Source organism: Vitis riparia, chromosome 10, assembly GCF_004353265.1.
Source record: "Vitis riparia cultivar Riparia Gloire de Montpellier isolate 1030 chromosome 10, EGFV_Vit.rip_1.0, whole genome shotgun sequence".
NCBI lineage: Eukaryota > Viridiplantae > Streptophyta > Magnoliopsida > Vitales > Vitaceae > Vitis > Vitis riparia.
In genome coordinates this window covers 16082113-16100965 of record NC_048440.1, presented here as the reverse complement: position 1 = coordinate 16100965, position 18853 = coordinate 16082113, and the positions used below count along the sequence as shown (strand labels likewise).

The following is an 18853-nucleotide window of genomic DNA, read 5'->3' as shown; positions in this document are numbered from 1 at the left end:
AATTTTTTTTTTTTTTTTTCTGGAGGATCCAACGTATCTGCAATAATGATAAAAGGTTAAAGGAAAGAAAAGTGTAAAAATTAGGGTAGTGAAAAGCACGATTTAGCTTTAGTAAAGGCATGATAATTGATTCCAGAATTTGACAAGGCAATGAATGGTTATTTTTATAATTTTACAATAAAGAATTTTCGCTTTTGTATTTCCACATTTTGGAGCTCATCATAGCTGCATACCTGTTGGTTGTTGAGTTAGTTTCCCATACTACCCCCAAACACGGTGCCACCCGGAATGGAAAACCATACGACGTCGTTTTTGTTGACTGAGTCTGCAACGCCCACCCTTCCCTTCTCCCGCCTTTTTCTTAATAAATAACTGAACACGTGTAAAGCCCAAAAATTCGGGAATAAAGATGAAGTGGCCTTGTCGTAATTTTTGTCCTCCAACACGGGCAATTATCACTCTTCACTGTATTTAGCTTCCCTCCCCACAGACCCTCGCTCCATTTATTTGATCGCTGGTTTATTTTTTTAAAACCCGGCCAATCCGGTTCACTGGCCGGTCTTCTTCGGCCTTGATTCTTTCTCCGACCGGTTCATACCACAAAATCTCGACTCCCTAGCCAAGCCCAGTTTTCTGCTCCCGGAATCGCTGTCAGATCTTATCATCCGAGAGAATTTTTTATTCCAGGGCTTGTGAAAAGCGTTTTTCGAATCGAACGACGTCGTACTGGTTCAATTTTTTTTGGGCGGTGGATTGTCTGCGAAGCATGACAGGAACGAGGCTCCCAACATGGAAGGAGAGGGAGAACAACAAGCGGAGAGAGAGGAGACGGCGGGCGATCGCCGCGAAGATCTACTCCGGTTTGCGTATGTACGGTAACTATAAACTGCCTAAGCACTGCGACAACAACGAGGTCTTGAAAGCTCTCTGCAACGAGGCCGGTTGGACGGTTGAAGAAGACGGCACCACTTACAGAAAGGTAACGGTCGTTTTTTCTCTGTTCCGTTCCCCTGTCTGTGTTAGCAATGTGCCCCGCCATTGGATATCCAATGCGCCCGTAATTTTTACACCGATTTTCAGATCCGAAACTCTGCTTCATTTTTCAATTTTCGATATAATTTTTTATTGATTAAAAGAATTTTCGGTTCTTGTTCTTGCTAACTTGCGCCGGATGCATTCTATCAAAAGGCCATTCACTGATTGTTCTCCATTCGCTGATGGACGGCTCAGATTGTTTTGATTGCTTGCATTTTGTACCGCGGCACCATAGATCACACCTCGACTGTTTTTTTATTTTTTTTATTTTCTTCTTCTTTCTCTCCGACGCACGAAACACAAGGTTTCAAAGATTCTCTGCTTTCACAGAGCACATAAGGTTGTTAAAAAGACTGAAATGGCCTTCTGTAGAGCCATAAAATCGGGGGTATTTTTGTCATTTCAGTAACTATCCATCTCCTTGATCGAAGCTTCACTTTGCGCTTTATCGCAACTGATGTTCTCTTTATGTCTTCCTTTTAGTACAGAAAAAACTGTGTTTTGTTCCTCTTATGGAGATTCCCATTTTCGAGCACTTGAATTTATTGCGAAAACCTTTTCCTTCGTTGAATTCCCTTCCCCAAACTGCTGCTGATAAATCACAATGCTTCGCGCATGAGGTCATTTTGGTAATTTTACTGTGCAAATTGTCTCGCGGACCAATGAGATGGGATTTCTTTTTCCGAGAATCTCGGGATGATAATAATACTTTTGGGTTCTGCATCGCTGCATTTTCTCCTGTTAATCATCTTTGAAGCATGACCGCTCATACTTTTTGAAATTTATAGCTATTAGGTAACTCTCATTGTGATTGGGTGTTTCTAGGAATTTTAATTAATCTTCATATTGTGAAGATGACCGAAGCAATTGTAAGTTTATTTAATTTAGCTGATTTAGCGTTGTAGAAATAGATTTGCTTAGTTGATAAATTTGGTTTTCTTTAATGATAACATGACTGAAATTAAAGGATCACCGAGGATTGCTTTAAAGGAGTGAGCTGGGGTTGTTTGTTATTTCTGTAATTGGAGAGAGAAAGATTAGATTAAATCATTAGAATAGGGAGGAAAAAGGGATTTCATATCCTTGGATTCCTTGGTTAATTGAATATTTTTAAGGCAGTGGAGCATGAGGCGATTTTGATTCAGGAACATGTTGGGAGATAGCGTGTCGTGGGGGCCATGATATAAAGCATAAGCATAGTTGACATTAATTACTATCCCTTTTAAAAGTTCTGGTCTGGGTACAGTTCCAATTTTGCCACCATGACTTTGATTGGTTTATTTGACGGGGGAAATTTCCGTAGATAAACTTTTCTTGGCAGCATGAATAGTTTGGGTTTGGAGTAACTAGTTCAAGAACAGCATCATGCTCTTTTGTTTTGACAGAAAGTGATTTAAGGGGATGTAGAACTGGGAATAGGGCAAGCATGAGCTTGAGGCGGACTAAGAATGGCTTTTGACTCATTTGGTTGGGGGCCTTTGGCGGCTTTTATGTGGACTGGCTATAGTTGGACATTTTGATGGGAAAAGTAGGAAACATAGGTTTGGTCTAATGAGTTTTTCCACTACTTGGATATTGGTGGGGACACCTCAAAAGTTGCCAGTAGGTTGGTCACTCATGATTTCACTCACAGGCTTCCTGTTGCCACATTGCTGACCATTCTGTGCCAATGGGGGAGAAAAACAAAAGAGGTCATTATTGATTATTGCTGAATTTTGCCTTTCTTGTTTGACTGGGTTCCAAATCAATGTTCTTGAAAAATGTCTTTTGTTTCAAAAAAAGTATAAACAGTGAGTTACTCTTAGGGATATCTTGCTCTTTGTTTTTTCATGTTTTGACATGGTAATGGAAATGGAAACAATTAAAGTATCTTCTTGCTGTTTGTAGAAAATGGACCACCTCTGTCTATTTGGCAAACCGGGTTTCCTGAAACATACTACAAAATTTGTTATCTATGTCTGTTTCGTTGTTATTTATTTTGGTTATATGACAATAACTTTGTTGTCGACTCAAAATTATCTCATTAGATTTTATACATATTTTACCTCACTCTTTTGATATAAGCAAGGTACAAATATCCTTATATGCCATTTAGCTAATTGGCAAGCAGTTGCATGAAATTTAACCCACTCACAGTATATTTACATCTCACTTCGGACTTAGCTCTATAGGACATGGGGATTAGTTATTGTATAGTTTAGGCTTGCACCCCAATCAAATGTGTGTGCAGCTGATCAAATCTTCTGTTTCATTTACTGTTTAGCATTTTGACTTTTTCTAGGGATGCAAACCTGTGGAACGCATGGATATTATGGGTGGCTCAGCATCAGCAAGTCCATGCTCATCATACCAGCCAAGCCCATGTGCCTCCTACAATCCAAGCCCATGTGCCTCCTATAATCCAAGCCCATGTGCCTCCTACAATCCAAGCCCTGCCTCTTCATCTTTCCCAAGCCCTGTCTCATCCCGTTATGCTGCCAATGCGAATGTTAGTGCTGATGCCAATGCCCTCATTCCATGGCTCAAAAACCTCTCATCTGGTTCATCATCAACTTCATCCAAGTTCCCCCACCATCTCTACATCCATGGAGGTTCTATAAGTGCTCCAGTTACCCCTCCATTGAGCTCTCCAACTGCCCGAACTCCACGACTCAAGAATGACTGGGATGATACAACTGGTGGGCCAGGCTGGGCCGGGCAGCGCTACTTCCTGCCTTCTTCCACCCCTCCAAGCCCTGGCCGTCAGGTTCATCCTGATTCAGGATGGTTTGCCGGTATGCAAATTCCCCAAGGTGGGCCAGCATCTCCCACATTCAGCCTTGTCTCAGCAAACCCATTTGGTTTTAAAGAGGAGGTTTTAGCAGGTGGAGGATCTCGAATGTGGACTCCTGGGCAAAGTGGGACATGCTCTCCTGCAGTTGCTGCGGGATCTGATCATACAGCTGATGTTCCAATGGCAGATGGGATTGCAGCTGAGTTTGCATTTGGCAGCAATACAACAGGGTTGGTGAAGCCATGGGAAGGAGAGAGGATCCATGAAGAATGTGGATCCGATGAACTTGAGCTCACCCTTGGGAGCTCTAGAACCAGGTAAATTAAGAGGAACTATTGGCTGCAGGGATGCATCTGTAATGAATTCCCTTTATGTTTTTGTTCATTAATTACATGTTCTTGATAATATGCAGATAAGAGGACAGAAGGAAAATTGACCTTGGGTCTCATGGTTTGGCTTTAAGCTTCTCGTTGTGCAAAATGCAACTAGTTCTTACCATGTTGATGATTTCAAATTTGCAATGTTTCAGTTGGGAAGGCAGATCGAGTTTGAAATACAGTGAGTAGGATCAGCTGTTCTTTAAAGAAAAATTTTTACTGAAATTAAATTATAAATAGTCAATGGTGGTGATTTTGCCCCTTCTCTTAAGGTCATTACTTTTTCCAACCTAGTAGTTTTCTTTACAGCATTCTACACCAATATTGATTGTTTGTGTGACTTGGGGTTTGTGATTGAAAAGGATTTTGGATGTGAAGATCAACCGATTGATTATGGAGTTCTCACCATACTGGCACATCTCTATTATTGTTCTCTAGATCTGGTGATGTGTTGCATTTTCTCCAACTGAATTATTTGCTTGGGATGGACATCTTCATTTGTCTCATTACAATCACCATTAATGCATATTATTAATTGAAGTTAAAGAAGGGCAATGAGGAAAAAGTTCAAGTATGTTCAGCATTAGAGTGGGATCCAATCATTCCTATGAATTATGGAATAGATATTGGAGTGGTCAAAAAGTTGTGATGGAGGTTTTCATTTAATCATATTTTAGGGCATCTTAAGAATTCAGGGAATATGGGACAAACTTGCTGCAGTGGATTCTGCGTAGACCAGCGACACACAGTTGTGTTTTGTCTTAAAAGGATGATGAAGAACTAGCATCATACTGTTGGATGAGGCCGCAAGCGATCGCAATAGCATTATCCATGGGAGAGTTGCATAACATGAAATGGGTTGTGAGAAACTTCCATGTAGGGGCTTGGCAAAACTAAGAATCCGTGATTTCAATAAATGTTTTTTTATCCTTTTAGCATTTGAAAATTTTTATTGAAAGAATTGTTTTGAAGTGTTAGCAAGATTAAAATTACTTCCTAAAATCCAGTCAAACAAGTTCTAAGTGATGTTGCTTCTGCAGTAAGGCGTTCCTCAGCTACTTCTGAGTTCAAGATCGAGCGGATGATAGCTCGAACAACTCACAATTTCTGAAGCTGGAGAAAATTACTGAGGTAAAGAATGATGAAAGAAAATGCATAAAAGCTCTCCAACTCAACATTAAGGTGGTGTTTTTTTTTTACTCATAAAAAGTTAAAATATTTGATTTTTTCTATTAAGATAAAAGTAACTTGTTAACAATTAAAGTGAACGTGTTATCGTTTAGTTATGTTGGATGATGATGACAATAGTTTAATTGTGTTGGATGATGTTAACAGTTTACTTTTAACTAAATAAATATTTAATTTTTTATTAAAAAAAACACCACCTTTAGTTTAGATGATTTTAACACAAAAGAGAAAGAGGAATTTATTAAAGGAGATACGTTGAAGATGTGACATGGTACACAAGGAATATATAGTCAGAAGCCTAATTTATAATTTTTGAAAACTATTTTATAATGTTTTATAAAATAAAAATTTACTTAAAAATTTAAAATACTTTTAATTTATTTATCATATTTTTAAATATGTTTTAAAAAATAATTTTTATATTTGTATAATTATTTATTAAAATAACCATTAAAAACAAATGAAAAAAAAAATTAAAATATGTTTTCTAAAACAATTAAAATAACCCTTAAGAACAAAAAATAGTTTTTGCTTTTCCTAACTTCCTATTTTGAAGAACAAAAAATTATTTTCGAAAATAGTTGTCACAAACTCTAAACCTCTATTATTATTAATATAACTCATTAACAAAATTTACCAGACATAGAAGCCGCCATTATATCATGCCTAACACATTACACCAAATTATACATATAAAACAAAAAAAATAAAAATAAAAAGGATTTGAGTGCTTGCTACCATAAGATCGTCATTCGCACTCTTCCACATAAAACCCATTTCAACTTGATAACATCGCCCGATTGAGATGTGCATCACTCACTCCATAACAAGCCTGAATAAGATCAATTGCCACAACAATCTTGTAAAGCTACAATATAAGAAAATGTGATCAAGAGACTTTCTTCTCTTTTATACCTGTAAAATCCATTCCCTAAAGACAACCACCTCTCACAACTAGTCCAAAATCAAAATCTTTCCTCGTGTAGCTTCCCATACAAAAACAAAAAAGCGAGTTCCATCAGAATCCATAGTTTCCAAATAGCTACAATTGGAAATGGGTTTTATTCCTCCTAACACCAAAAAGGAACAGAAAGATTGAACAGGGAACTTTCCACTCTTTGAATCCACCATACCATCCCATTCTCTACGTCCACCTGACTACTTGCTTTAGAATTTTGCACAAAGAGACCTCCACTGTCCCCAGCTCCCAATTATGAAACGGTATACAAAAGCATGGACTCTAGTATCCCCTTTCACCAAACTGCTCCAAACATCCACTCCCCAATTATCTTTCGAACTGGATATGACAAGTAAGATGAGGAAAGAGTCTCAAAAGTAAGTCTTCACGCCACCACTCTTCCATAAAATAACCCACTTCCACAAAATGAAATTACAATAATAGGCCCATTCTTTTTATTCTAAAAATCATCATTAGAAATTGCAATAATAACCCCATTCATTTTATCCTAAAAATCATCATTAGGTCTACAAAAAATCTAACTCAACGATAAGAGAGAACTCCAAAGATTTGAGGGGAAAAAAATTAGCGTTCTTAATTGACAAAAACATTAAAACAACTTGTTTCTTTTATTCCTTGGCAATGAATTTGCATCTGTTCATCTTACAAGTTTTTATATACAAATGAGAGGAATATGAGTTTAACCCGTGTGTTCATTGAATTTATACACAAACCACCAGCCTTGGGCAGATGGTCTAAATGGTGACATGCTGTACATCATTTGAGCATCCTTACCAAAGAGATGCTGCATGTGAATGCCCAAATCATATGGATCATCCATCAAGCTTTTGATATAGATCAGTCAACGCACGATAGAGGATGGCGGCCGCTGGTGGCTGAGGCAATGAACCCAGAAGAATGTCAGATGCACTGATTGACTGGCTACCATAAAATCGAGAATTCTCTTGTTTGCGGGTGGTGAAGATGCTTCCCTCAATCGAACATCCCAAGAATGCGCCTGCGTGGTCAACAGTCATCACATTACATGGTATGAAGGCAGAAATGTACAGTTTTGGAATTTGGGAATGCATGCAAAATAAACAAGCATGGAACTAATGGATTTAGAGGTTTCCGCGTGGTTTTTGAAGGCAGATCAGAGGCCCCTGATTAGCTTCAAGGGATTTCTGCAAAAACATTTCAACAAAGCTATTGGCAAAAACAACAAAATCACTTACAAGAACGAGTAAAATTCAATGGATAAGGATGCATGGAAAAAAAATGATTTTCTTTTTTTCAAAATTCAAATGCAAATAATTATGATACTACCAAAAGTTCAATTTGGGTAATCAATATTTAGGCAAAAAATTTCCATCTTGGGCAATAAATATTCAGGCAAAACTTTCCATCTGCACATACCAATACCATCAGTTCAATTTGGGGCACCAAAAGCCCAATCTGAGTGGCTTCAATGACTTCAGAGACAATTATAATAGAACCATCATATAAACCTTTAGTAGGGTGGGATGGGGGGGAGAAGATCATGGTTTGGGTTGTACACACTTGCAAGAGTGGCATTCACACTCATGAAATGCAAATGAAAATGGAAGGGGATCTTCAAAGGTCAAGCCATTCCACTGAACATCCTCGAATTGGATATTAGCTTAGGGCTTAGTATCAGACCCAATACAAGGATTTTAGAATTAACAAGGGAAGACAGGTTGATAAACTTCCAGTTATGCTGGTGGGTCACACCAAACACCAACCTACCCACCACCAGCCCTACCCAATACTCCACCTCCCACTGAAGGTCCATGGATTCCTCCACATTTTTCAATATCCTTAAAAATTTCAACCAGCATTATAGACACCAACCAGAAATAAAATGGAATAGCTTCTGATGTAGATGGCAATAGGTTATTCATGTCAAAAGATGATTAGCTATATTTTCCACCATCAGTTGTTACCTACACTCATTGTTTGTGGGATTACCACTAAACAGAAGCTTTTAGTTTATAGTATGGAATACAAATTTTTTGGCCTTTCGGGTATTCCTTGTTAGCAAAATTTTTTGCTTAGTTGATACTCGGTAATTGATATAGTGCTATATACTAACTGAAATAATCTCTATCTTCTTCCTAATGCAGTTGTTTCTTTGCACCATTCCTAAAGGGGTGTACCTGTTAATGGTTATTTCACTAAAAAGGCATGCAGTTCACACCAAACATATGAAAGAGAAAATTTGTACAGCAAACTATAAAAGGGAGAGGTGGAGGAGACCTGCCCCAAATTGAATCTTTCCCTAGTTGCTGGATTTGAAGGCTAGACTCTATATGATTTATTTATACAGTAGTTGGGATTTTCAGCCTTCTCACAACCAAGGTGATATATTTAAAAAAGAAAAAGAAAAAAGGAGGAACTGTTATCATTTAATTAAAGAATGATTAAACAAATGAATTCCTGAGGTGGCTCACTTTCTCCTGAAATGATGGTAGGATCCTTCAATATCATGATGTGGCTTGATGTGATTGGTGAAAGGTCAACAATGATCTAGGAACTGCACCACCTAACTTGACATATCAAATTATCACTTTAGTTACACATTACCTCCTTTGACTGGTGTAAATCGAAGAATCTGTCATAAGATGAACTTGGGAGTCAAATGCAGCCCTTTCAAGGCCACACAGATACACTTCCCTTGAAGTGATTGGTGAAAGATCAACAATGATCTAGGAACTGCACCACCTAACTTGACATATCAAATTATCACTTCAGTTACACATTACCTCTTTTGACTGGTGTAGATCGAAGAATCTTTCATAAGATGAACTTGGGAGTCAAATGCAGCCCTTTCAAGGCCACACAGATACACTTCCCCCTCCCCCAAATTTGATAGGTTTCTAGAACATGCAGAGTTTGAATAACATGATACAGAATTAACCGAGGAAGAAGTACCTTTACTACAGCTATATGTATAACAAGCAGCAAACCCGCCATCACCAGCTCGTACATCCGCTTCGACTGCTCGTCCAACAATGCCAACAGCTGCACTCAAGCCTCCTCCAACTGACAGATGTGCATTACCACTAAATGTCTTGACAGCATCATTTGTTCTCAAGACAATTATGAAGTCTGTCAATTCTCCTCCAACCTATAAACAAGTAAACCCAGATAAGGGAAACAACAGCTCGATTTGGAAATGCATGATTAGCTTTTAGAAACCTTTTACAAATACATTAGACCAAAAATTCTATGAATAAATAAATAAACAATGACTTTGTAAGTACAATCCATGGAGTAATGTGAAGATGGACACATACAATTGAAAATTTTAATACTACCAATTGGTTGGAAAATCGAGATCTTAAGAAACAATAAATTTTAGTTATATTTTAGCATTTAGTTATGTATTGCCTCTTTGGTTAGAATTTAGGGGTAGCATATCCTAGTAATTTCTTTTGGAGAGTGGCGGTACATTATCTTAATGCCATCGGAGACAAACTTCAGACAGAACAAACAAACAGAAGAAATTACTTCACCTGAGCTCCCCAACCAGCACCAAAAGAGGAAATGGCAGAAGGAGGGGACCATGAACCATCTTCTTTGCGAGCAACTACTAGTCCTGTTCCAATTTTGTAGGTAACCATCATGCCTACTTTTACTATGGTAAGTATTGCAAGGCCTTTCGCTTGCCGTAGAATGGCATCTGGAATTAACTTCTCTGGTTTCAGAGAACCTACCTGGCCAATGACATTCTGTTCAGTAATGCATAAGATGAAATTTCAGGAAACTTTAGCAAAACATTTTTACTAGAATATTTCTTGATATAAAAGACTGAATTGGTTTTATGATAATAGGATCTACAAATTTTCCTCCCTTGTATTGGTTAAAATCTGAGCAGGACACATTCCATGCACCCTTTTTCAAATGGGGCAAGAAGAATTTTCAAGTCCACTAACATAGTTACCAGGAAAGCAGTTATCCATGACTGAATTCCAATTCTAAACCTCAATTCCTTTGCCTATTTGGATTTCTCACTTTCATGGAAAGGGTTAAGCATCAACATAAATCATCAATAATATAACCATATTGTTACCTTATTATAACCCTGAATAGTGTTTGTTGCCTTATAAATCTCATACTCCATGGATTGTCCCCATGGAAAATTTACCCAGGATCTCAAAGTACTGAGGTCTGTCAGATCGTGGGTTGGCAACTGAGCAGCATGACTTACTTGGTCCATCAAGTATGATTGAACAGAATCAAGCCGCACGAAACATACATCACAGACTCTTTGAGGATCCCCAGTGCGGAACTTTGCAGGCAACAAGCTCCTTCCTTTAGAACACTCATTGCAGAATATTCCTCCACAAAACCTGCAATGATGCCTTGAGCACATTATTGGGTGAAACCGCACGCTGCAGAGCATGCAAGCAGCAGCAGAGCTGTCCGCCAACCATCTTGGTGGCTCTGCTTCCAGAATTTCCCTTGTTTTACCAAAATTGGCTGCTGTGAGAGTTTGAGCCATCTCATTCCAAGCTTGCTCAAGTAAATGGCTTGATACCCACGGAATTATACAACCATTAGTACCACCAGAAGCAAAAGCACTCACTTTTCCTTGGGCCAAAACTAGCATTTCAACTACTACATCCCACATGGTCAACTCCTTATCTTCCCTGATGAACTGACTCCACCCCATGTCTCCTTCAGGTAAGTGGCCCCCATTCGAACAAAAACCTTTGGTCCACTCTTCATGCTCGCTCTCTGACATTGGTGGGACTGAAACGGGTATCCAAACCCCAGATTCTTCATAGTGCGGTGATCCATAATAGAAGTATTTACCTTGCATGCTATGGTCAGCATTGGATTCAAGCTGCTCAGCATTCACCAGCCTGGACCCTCGGGGAAATTCTGTATCATAATCTCCAGGTTTAGACATGTTCTGAAAAACTGAATCAACAATGAGTGGAGAATTACTCTGTTCTCTTTGGTTATTGAGTTCTTCACAATCCTGTCATGAGTATCCAACAACAAATTTTGACATTCTCCAAATAATAAATCAAATACATGATACTAGAGAACAATGGACAACTAAAAGAACAAGAAAAACATGACTAATAGTTGTTATTGCTCAGAATTTGCTTCATATTCCTACTCCTGCCGACATTCATTTTTTTGGAGTTACTCTTTTAGAGCAAAACTTCACTTAGCTTATTTTGTTTCTATGATAGAACATGGGAATTTATTAAAAAGAAAGAGCGAAGAAAACAAAGGACCTATAATGCTTCATAAAAGAATTACAGGGGATTACAAGTGAAACATGAAGAACAAAGAAGCACCAAAAACAAAAAGAAAAGAAAGAAAGAAAGCCACACCTGATATTACTTTCTATTCATTTTTAAACTACTCTTTGGTTTAAAACTCCATAAGAAGGTAAGCATGAGTTTAAAGTCACTCCTGATATTACTTTCCATACCCTTTTCAACTGCTCTTTGGTTTAAAACTCCATAAGAAGGTATGCATGAGTTTGTTTCCTCCTTTTTAAGCTATGCTCAAAGTGAGGGCTGGAGTTTCTCTCCCTTCTAGGCAGCAAGTTTTAGAGAGAGTTGGAAGTATCTCCAGTGAGTGTGATCTTGAGAATACGGGAGTGAATCTTGATGCAAGTCTTGTTTTAGTGGGAACCTGAGAAATCAGGAGTGGCTCCTATTGGGTTTTACTTCGTCCATTTTTTCGTATTTACATTGATTCAGTGAAATTACGATCTGGATTGCTTTCGCTTCCAGTTGCTGACTGAACCATCTAAAATTCTTGTCTCAGAGTGCATTATTTTGCATTACTTGGTTTGCATGTACCAAAACCCAGAACAATGCCTCCAAATTATGAAATTCCACGAAAATTGGTATAAGAGCCGAAGGATTAAAGTGGGATATATTTGCTTTTATCCAGAATATTAGAGAAAAAATTTAGGTTCTCTAAGAATTTGGGGTGCTGTTCTTGGAGCAGAATCCAAGAAATTGAAGATTCTCTAAAAGGCAGGTCTTCTGAGTTTTATGACAATTCATGCTGTTAACGCAACTCTATTTCAAAAATCCACGGCAATTACTTACAAAAAGAATTAAACCAAAAAGAAAAAAAGAAAGAGAAAGTGCTAAAATTACCAAATGCGAACTAGAAACCCTAGACTTCAAAGGCTCAACTTCTGGATCTTGGATTTCAGAAAAGACCCTTTCCCCGTCCATTAAGGACCAAGTTTGTGCTTTGATCTTCAAATATTTGCAGAGAAATAGGTGGGTCAATCGTCGAGGAAATGATAGAGAAGAGAGCAAAGGCTGGGTATGAGGAAAGGCAATGTTGGAGTATATATGCGGACATTGAGGAGAATTAAGAGAAACGAACGGAAGATTACGTACTCCTCACGGCTGTCGTTCTATTAGTTTTCTCAGCAACCAAACAGAGATTTATTAATTTTGGAATAAAGTAAACATAATTACAGAAGAAAAAAAAAAAAAGAAACAAATATTTGGATTTTAATGATATCACCTCTCATCTGTACTCAAGACTTCAGTCTTCGTGGTAAAGAATTCCCTTCGACATTCGGTTACTTTCTCGATAGAAATTTTCCATGAAGTGATGGAAAGTGGGGAGAAAATGCAATAGTGGATGTCGAGGACGAATAAACGGTGTCGTTTTGGGTGCAGAGAAGATGAAACGGAGAGGGATGAGAGGTGTTGTGCGGCGGTTAGGAGAAACGGAGGATGTAGGCGTCCAACTCCAACGGAGAAACGAAGAGGGGAAGAGAGGGAGGAACTCAAACGGTGTCGTTTTATGCTGCAGCCAAAAATATTCAAACCTGTAATAATGGTTCCACCTGTAGGACCACGTTTTGAGCCTGTAAAGCGACACCATGAGAACTGGACCAAAAACGGCGCCGTTCAGGGGATAACGAACAGAAACCTTCATCTATGGCAACTAGGGTTAGGGTTTCGATCTTCGTCCCAGTTTTTATCGTCCTCCTCCTCGCAGCTCTCTACGAATCGTCCCATGGGGACGATCAAGTAATCTCCCACAGCGTTGGTGCGATTCGCAGTCTGTCAGGCGCGCGGAAAAACAGCCAGATCCCAGATTGCAACGAAATGGCTTCGAAATCGCAGTGCTCGCAGAACTCTAAGTGCCGGTGGTGCAGAAGCGATGCCCTTGACGACATGTGTTTTAGCAAGGCCGAAGCGTGGCGGCTTCCCCAACAGGTCTTCTCTTGCGATTCATAGTGAACAAGATGAGGATTTTTTTATTTTGGTGTTACTGAACCATATTCATGATTTGAATGTATGGGTTGTGATGAATTGCAATGATTTTGAATTCCACAGAATTAAGAGTTTCAAATCAAATCCAATTCTCCCCACCTAAACAGATCTTTGAAGTTAATGTTTTGGGTTGATGTGTGATGATGAAGAAAGATTAATTTCAGGAACAAATCTTTTTGCATCAGATGTTGTGTAAAATCTTATTGGGTGTATCCATTCACTTTGTTCGTCATTTAGCATTGATCTGCTTTATACATTTTTCTGGTCTGTCTTTTCTCTTTTAACCACAACAGAGAAACCATAATCCACCACACACTATTCACTTTCCCAGTCTTTCAGAAATGGAATGTTTTGATTTCCATTCTTTTGCTTGGTCAATGGCATCTTTGGAGACAGATAGTAGCCCTTGCACAGGAAACCTCAGGAATAAGCAGTGCCATCTTTTCTACTTGCGTTTCCAATCCAAAAGAGGAAGGCTCCGTTCACTTTAATGAAGCCCAAAATGAAAAATCACATTAGTGGCAGAGACTGTGATCAGAGATGGTTAATGCAGTATAATAACAGAACTCCATTCCCTCCCCATTCATCTAATGGCAAAGCCAGGCAAGTTTGGCAATGGCCACCAGAGGTTAAGAATAACTGTACCATCTTTAGGATGCTTTTCTATTTTTGGGCTGACTAAACACTTCTCTGCAACTGATCCCTTTTCACAAACTGTATGCTGTAATGATCTGCTCTAGCTAAAAGCTTTGTCAGCAAAGATTTCCCCTGCTGCTTTTACAGTTTACACCCAACCCAAATACACCAAACTCCACTTTAAAAAGTAAAGGACCCAGAAATTTATCCTAAACAAAGTTTCATTCTAGGTGCCCTACCAAGAGCTTAGGCCCATTTCTTCCAAATAACAGTAAACTTGCAAAACACAATCATTATTTTCTTTTGCTAGATTCAGGATACCATGAATTTATAAATTCCGATCATAGATTCCATGTAATTGTTTAATCATTGGTACACTTGAATCGGATTGGAAATAAGCAAATCGTACATTATTTCCTAACCTGTTCTTTCCCCTTTAGAATTGAACACTGATGTTCAATTCAATTAATTGCCAGGACAAGGAAATAAATTTTTAAAAAAGGAAAACAACTTCTTCATCTCATCAAATATCCGACTGCTTGTATGATCCCTTTGCTTGATAGTGCTTGACTGCATCCCTCATATCTTTAAAGGAATCACATCCTTCAAAAAACTCGATCAAATTTTCCAGCTCTCCATCAGCAAGATCATCGATAAAGGGAGGCATAGGAATGGCGTTTTCGGGTTGAAGAAAGTAGGCATTGGGGTTATCATCCACAATCACCACCCGCTTCAAATCCCTACCCAAATCAGACAAGTCCTTCACAAACTTCCCATCAATTTCCTTGCATGAATCACGGTACAATCGGTGAGAAATCATCCCCTTCTTGTCAAGCCTATCCAGCACAAGCGAAGCATACTCTCTCAATCCTGCGGTGAACACCACGATCTCGAACTTCTCTCCCAGTTTTTCCAACAACTCGTCGACCCCCGGCCGCTTCAAAACGTAAAAGTTCATTACTTCCCCGTCGATGGTCGGCCGTACAATGAAGTCGTACTTCTTGGGGGGCAAACCCGACTGGGAGTGCACCAGGGTCTCATCCAGATCGAGAAAGATCGTCCGCTTCTCTGGCAACTCCAGCGGCGGGAGGTGGTTGCCGAAGACGAGGGTCTTCCGGGGGCCGTCGCTGGCGTCTTCTTCTGCCTTCTTCTTCAAGATTTGGTATCCCTTTCTCCGGTTGGGGGTGTTGCTGATTCGGGTTAGTTTGGAGAAGATTTTGATAAGGCGTCGATGGCAGGTGAAGATCGATTTGTTTATGGACGCAATGACAAGAGAAGAGGCGGCGGCGACATTGTTCTTGAGGGGCGACCTCTTCCGGCGACGGCTCCGGCAGTCTTTGATAGATTTTGTTGGGGTTTTCTTGATGATTCTGGACACCATTTTTGTGTTTCTTCTTCTCCCTTCAGACGACAGAGGGGGGAGAGGAATGTCTAAAGAGAATGGGTTAGAATGGAAGGCGGAGATGGGTGGGAAGGGGGTTTGAACGGTAAGAAGAGGTTTGGGAATTTGAAATATGGTTCGGAGCAACGGTAAGAAGTGAGGTTCGGAGACGAAGCTAGAGGGAGTACTTATTTAAAAGGGAAAGGTGGGTAGTGGTTAGTTTTGTTATTGTACGGTTGGATTTTGGCTTAAAATAGAGTGGAAATGGATAGTGAAAGGCAACAGACTGTCACCCTTTGGATAAACTAAGGCTGTGTTTGGTTACAATTGATTTCAATTTTCTATTCTACAAAAACCAAAAATAAATAAATAAATAAAATTATAGATTATACTCTAAATACGGTTGGGATTGGCCATTAGATTACAAAAACTATTGTGGATAAAAAAAAATGAAATATAATTTGATTGGGCTAATTCTAGCTCAACTAAAAATATTAAGGCTATGTTAGATTCCTCGAAAATAAAAATATTAAAGAAAATAAATTTTTTAATATTTGATTTTATTGTGGAAAATAGAAAAGAAAATCTAAAATATTTATATATTTTTAAATCATTTAATTTTTAATAGTAAAGTTAAATAAATGAAATAAGTTTGGGTAGTATATAAAAATAATTTATTGATTTTAATTTATTTTCTATTTTATTCTTTTCTTCTTCTTCCTTTTTTTCTATTTTTTTTCTCTCGTGTTTTCCCAAATTTTTCAAAATCAAACATAGTTAATTTTTCGTCTTTTATTAAGATTAGTAAGAAAGTCTTATGTGCCTTCCCAAATAAGATAAGAATATAATGAAAAACTCTTAAATTAATTGTGTCCCCCATAATAGGACTTCATCAAATTTTTTTCTTTTTAGTTAGAGTTCAATCAGATACATTTTCTATTTTCTATTTCTATAATAAAAAATAATAATATATTTTTATATAAAATATAACAACTATTAAATAATTTTAATTTGATTTTATTTAATTTTATCTTTTAAATTAAATATAAATATGAAATTAGGCTTGTCCATTCACATTTTATCTAACATGTTTCAAGCATAAAGATATTTTATTTTTTGGGCTGCTAATAAAATTCCCGTATTTATAATAAAAATGAAAAAGGAAAAGACTTATAACCCCAATTAGAATAGGATTATCTCACAACCAGCAATGGCGGGCTATACTGGATTGGGCCTACATGGGCTGTCCAACATACGCATCAAAACCCAAGTTCCAGCCCATTGCCCAAGAGATTACCCACAGATCCTACAAGTTCTTATCTATCTCTCTCTCTCTCTCTCTCTCTTAGAGTTATTTAAACAAATAGTTTATTTAGACAAAGTATAATAACACCCAGAGAGAGTAAATGAATATGTTTAAAAAGATTATGATAAAAAGATAAGTTATTTTAATTCAATTTAATTTCAAGAGATATTAGAGATAAGCAAAATAATCAAATTCAAATAAATAAGCAAATGACATAAAATAAAATAAAATTATGTGAAAAACTGTAGAGATAAAAAATTACATAATTTAAGACCTCTAATCTATAATCCATTACCTGAGATCAAAATACACATCAAAGCACACAAATTTACATGGCTACAACACCTTCAATATTCCAATAGATTTTCTATGTCCTCAAAAAAATTATTTCTTAAAAGAGATTAAAAATGTTGGGCAAATTGGTTGATTATCTCAAAATGTCCCCAAAAAAACATATTTAGGTAGAGTAGGGAAAAACTAGTGGAATAGTAATCAAACTAGAAATTATATTTATTAAAAAAAATTAAAAACTTGTTTTTAAAAAAAAAAATAAAAATGGAAAGATTTCATATTTTAAATTACAAAATATTTAAAAAAAAAAACTCTTTTTAAAATTCCTAATTTTAAATCCTCAATTTAAAATTTATTTTCAAATTATTTTTATTATTTAAAAAAAACTTTTAAATTTTCAATGTAAAATTCTTTTTAAACTAACTAAAATATTTTAACTCAATTAAAACTTTTAATCCAACCTTGCACTAACTTTCATTCACTCAACCATTTTCAAACTTTACCTGTAACAGTTTAATTGACTAACGGGTCCAACATAAAGAAATTAGCTTTTTCAAAATTATTTATTAAAACTCTCATTTCATTTAAAACTTGAGAAATTTGGTCATTGTTTTTAATTAGATTAGCTTGGATGTCTTTTTGTTGAACATAAATTCCTTAAAAACATCCTTTATTTTTATGTTGATTCTTATGAACCAATTTAATTTCATCAAATGAATGTGTTTCAACCTAGGAGGACTTCCGATTTTCCTATTGTAAAAATATGCAGTAATCTCCTAAATTTTCATATTAGAGGGCGATTTTTCATTAAGTCATCTGTATCTCTCTCAGCATTTGTCAAAACAAGCAAAAAGTCAATAGTAAACTAGGGTGGTGTTTGTTTTTTTGGCTTTTTGCTTAAAACAATTTAGTTTTAGAATTTAGATTGTTTATTTTTCTACTTTTTCATGACTTATTATAAACTTTTTACTAAATAGAAAAAACCAAAATATGTAGCTTTTTCTAAATAGAAAAAATAACATATTGGTTTTTTTTTTTTTACTTTTTAATGCTTAAAAGAAATAAAATATTACAAAAACAAATAACTTAATATTTAACACTATTAAGCATTAAGGTTCTATTTAGAATTAAGTAAAAAAACAAACACCACCCTAGGTTAGGGATGACAACGGGGCGGGTTTTTTCGGGTACCCGTCCCGCCCTGCCCCTAATGGGACGGGGTTAAAATTTATTAAACGGGTTTGGGACGAGTATGAGATTTTTTTTTTAAACCCAGGGTAGGTTCGGGTATTGCCCCATCCCGCCCTGCCCTGCCCCGTTTACATATAAAATTAATTTTAAAATTTAATTTAATTTAATTTTAAATTTTAATTTAATTTAATTTTAAATTTTAATTTAATTTAAAATTTAATTTTACTATTTTTAATATATAGATAATAATAAATTTTTTTAATAAAATAAGTTATAAAAAATATAATAATTTTATTATTTATAAAATATATTTATTTCAATGTAATTAAAATTTTTTAAAGTATTTTTTAAAAAAAAAACCACCCTGTTTAATTTTTTAAACGGGACGGGCATGGGAATTGGTTTGCCTAAACGGGGCG

The 18853-nt window shown here is 36.8% G+C and overlaps 3 protein-coding genes across 7 annotated transcripts; 1 reads left to right on the top strand and 2 right to left on the bottom strand.

Moving 5' to 3' along the window:
* Positions 1 to 499: 499 nt before the first annotated feature.
* LOC117924019 (BES1/BZR1 homolog protein 4-like) lies at positions 500 to 5117 on the top strand. Of its 3 annotated transcripts, XR_004652707.1 has the most exons (4): positions 500 to 979; positions 3317 to 4125; positions 4221 to 4366; positions 4548 to 5117. XR_004652707.1 is itself a non-coding variant. In XM_034842563.1 (3 exons), the coding sequence occupies exons 1-3, from the start codon at positions 767 to 769 to the stop codon at positions 4222 to 4224; spliced, it is 1026 nt and encodes a 341-aa protein (XP_034698454.1). In that variant the 5' UTR covers positions 500 to 766; the 3' UTR covers positions 4225 to 4599. The 3 variants fall into 3 exon arrangements, 2 of the variants coding, with proteins under 2 accessions (XP_034698454.1, XP_034698455.1); XM_034842563.1 differs by having other exon boundaries at positions 4221 to 4599; XM_034842564.1 differs by lacking the exons at positions 4221 to 4366; positions 4548 to 5117 and having other exon boundaries at positions 3317 to 4129.
* Positions 5118 to 6940: 1823 nt separating this feature from the next.
* On the bottom strand, positions 6941 to 13863 carry LOC117923634. Of its 3 annotated transcripts, none has more exons than XM_034842022.1 (6): positions 12869 to 13858; positions 12487 to 12755; positions 10425 to 11339; positions 9868 to 10068; positions 9284 to 9479; positions 6941 to 7349 (listed from the first exon to the last, which is right to left on the bottom strand). In XM_034842022.1, exons 2-6 carry the CDS (start codon positions 12565 to 12567, stop codon positions 7165 to 7167), a joined length of 1578 nt encoding a protein of 525 aa, XP_034697913.1. In that variant the 5' UTR covers positions 12568 to 12755; positions 12869 to 13858; the 3' UTR covers positions 6941 to 7164. The 3 variants fall into 3 exon arrangements, with proteins under 3 accessions (XP_034697913.1, XP_034697914.1, XP_034697915.1); XM_034842024.1 differs by having other exon boundaries at positions 7257 to 7515; positions 12869 to 13863; XM_034842023.1 differs by lacking the exon at positions 12487 to 12755 and having other exon boundaries at positions 12869 to 13857.
* A 722-nt stretch (positions 13864 to 14585) lies between these two features.
* Positions 14586 to 15826, bottom strand: LOC117923636 (carboxy-terminal domain RNA polymerase II polypeptide A small phosphatase 1-like). The gene has a single exon (XM_034842025.1). The coding sequence runs from the start codon at positions 15644 to 15646 to the stop codon at positions 14789 to 14791; it is 858 nt and encodes a 285-aa protein (XP_034697916.1). The 5' UTR covers positions 15647 to 15826; the 3' UTR covers positions 14586 to 14788.
* Between the last annotated feature and the right edge of the window lie 3027 nt (positions 15827 to 18853).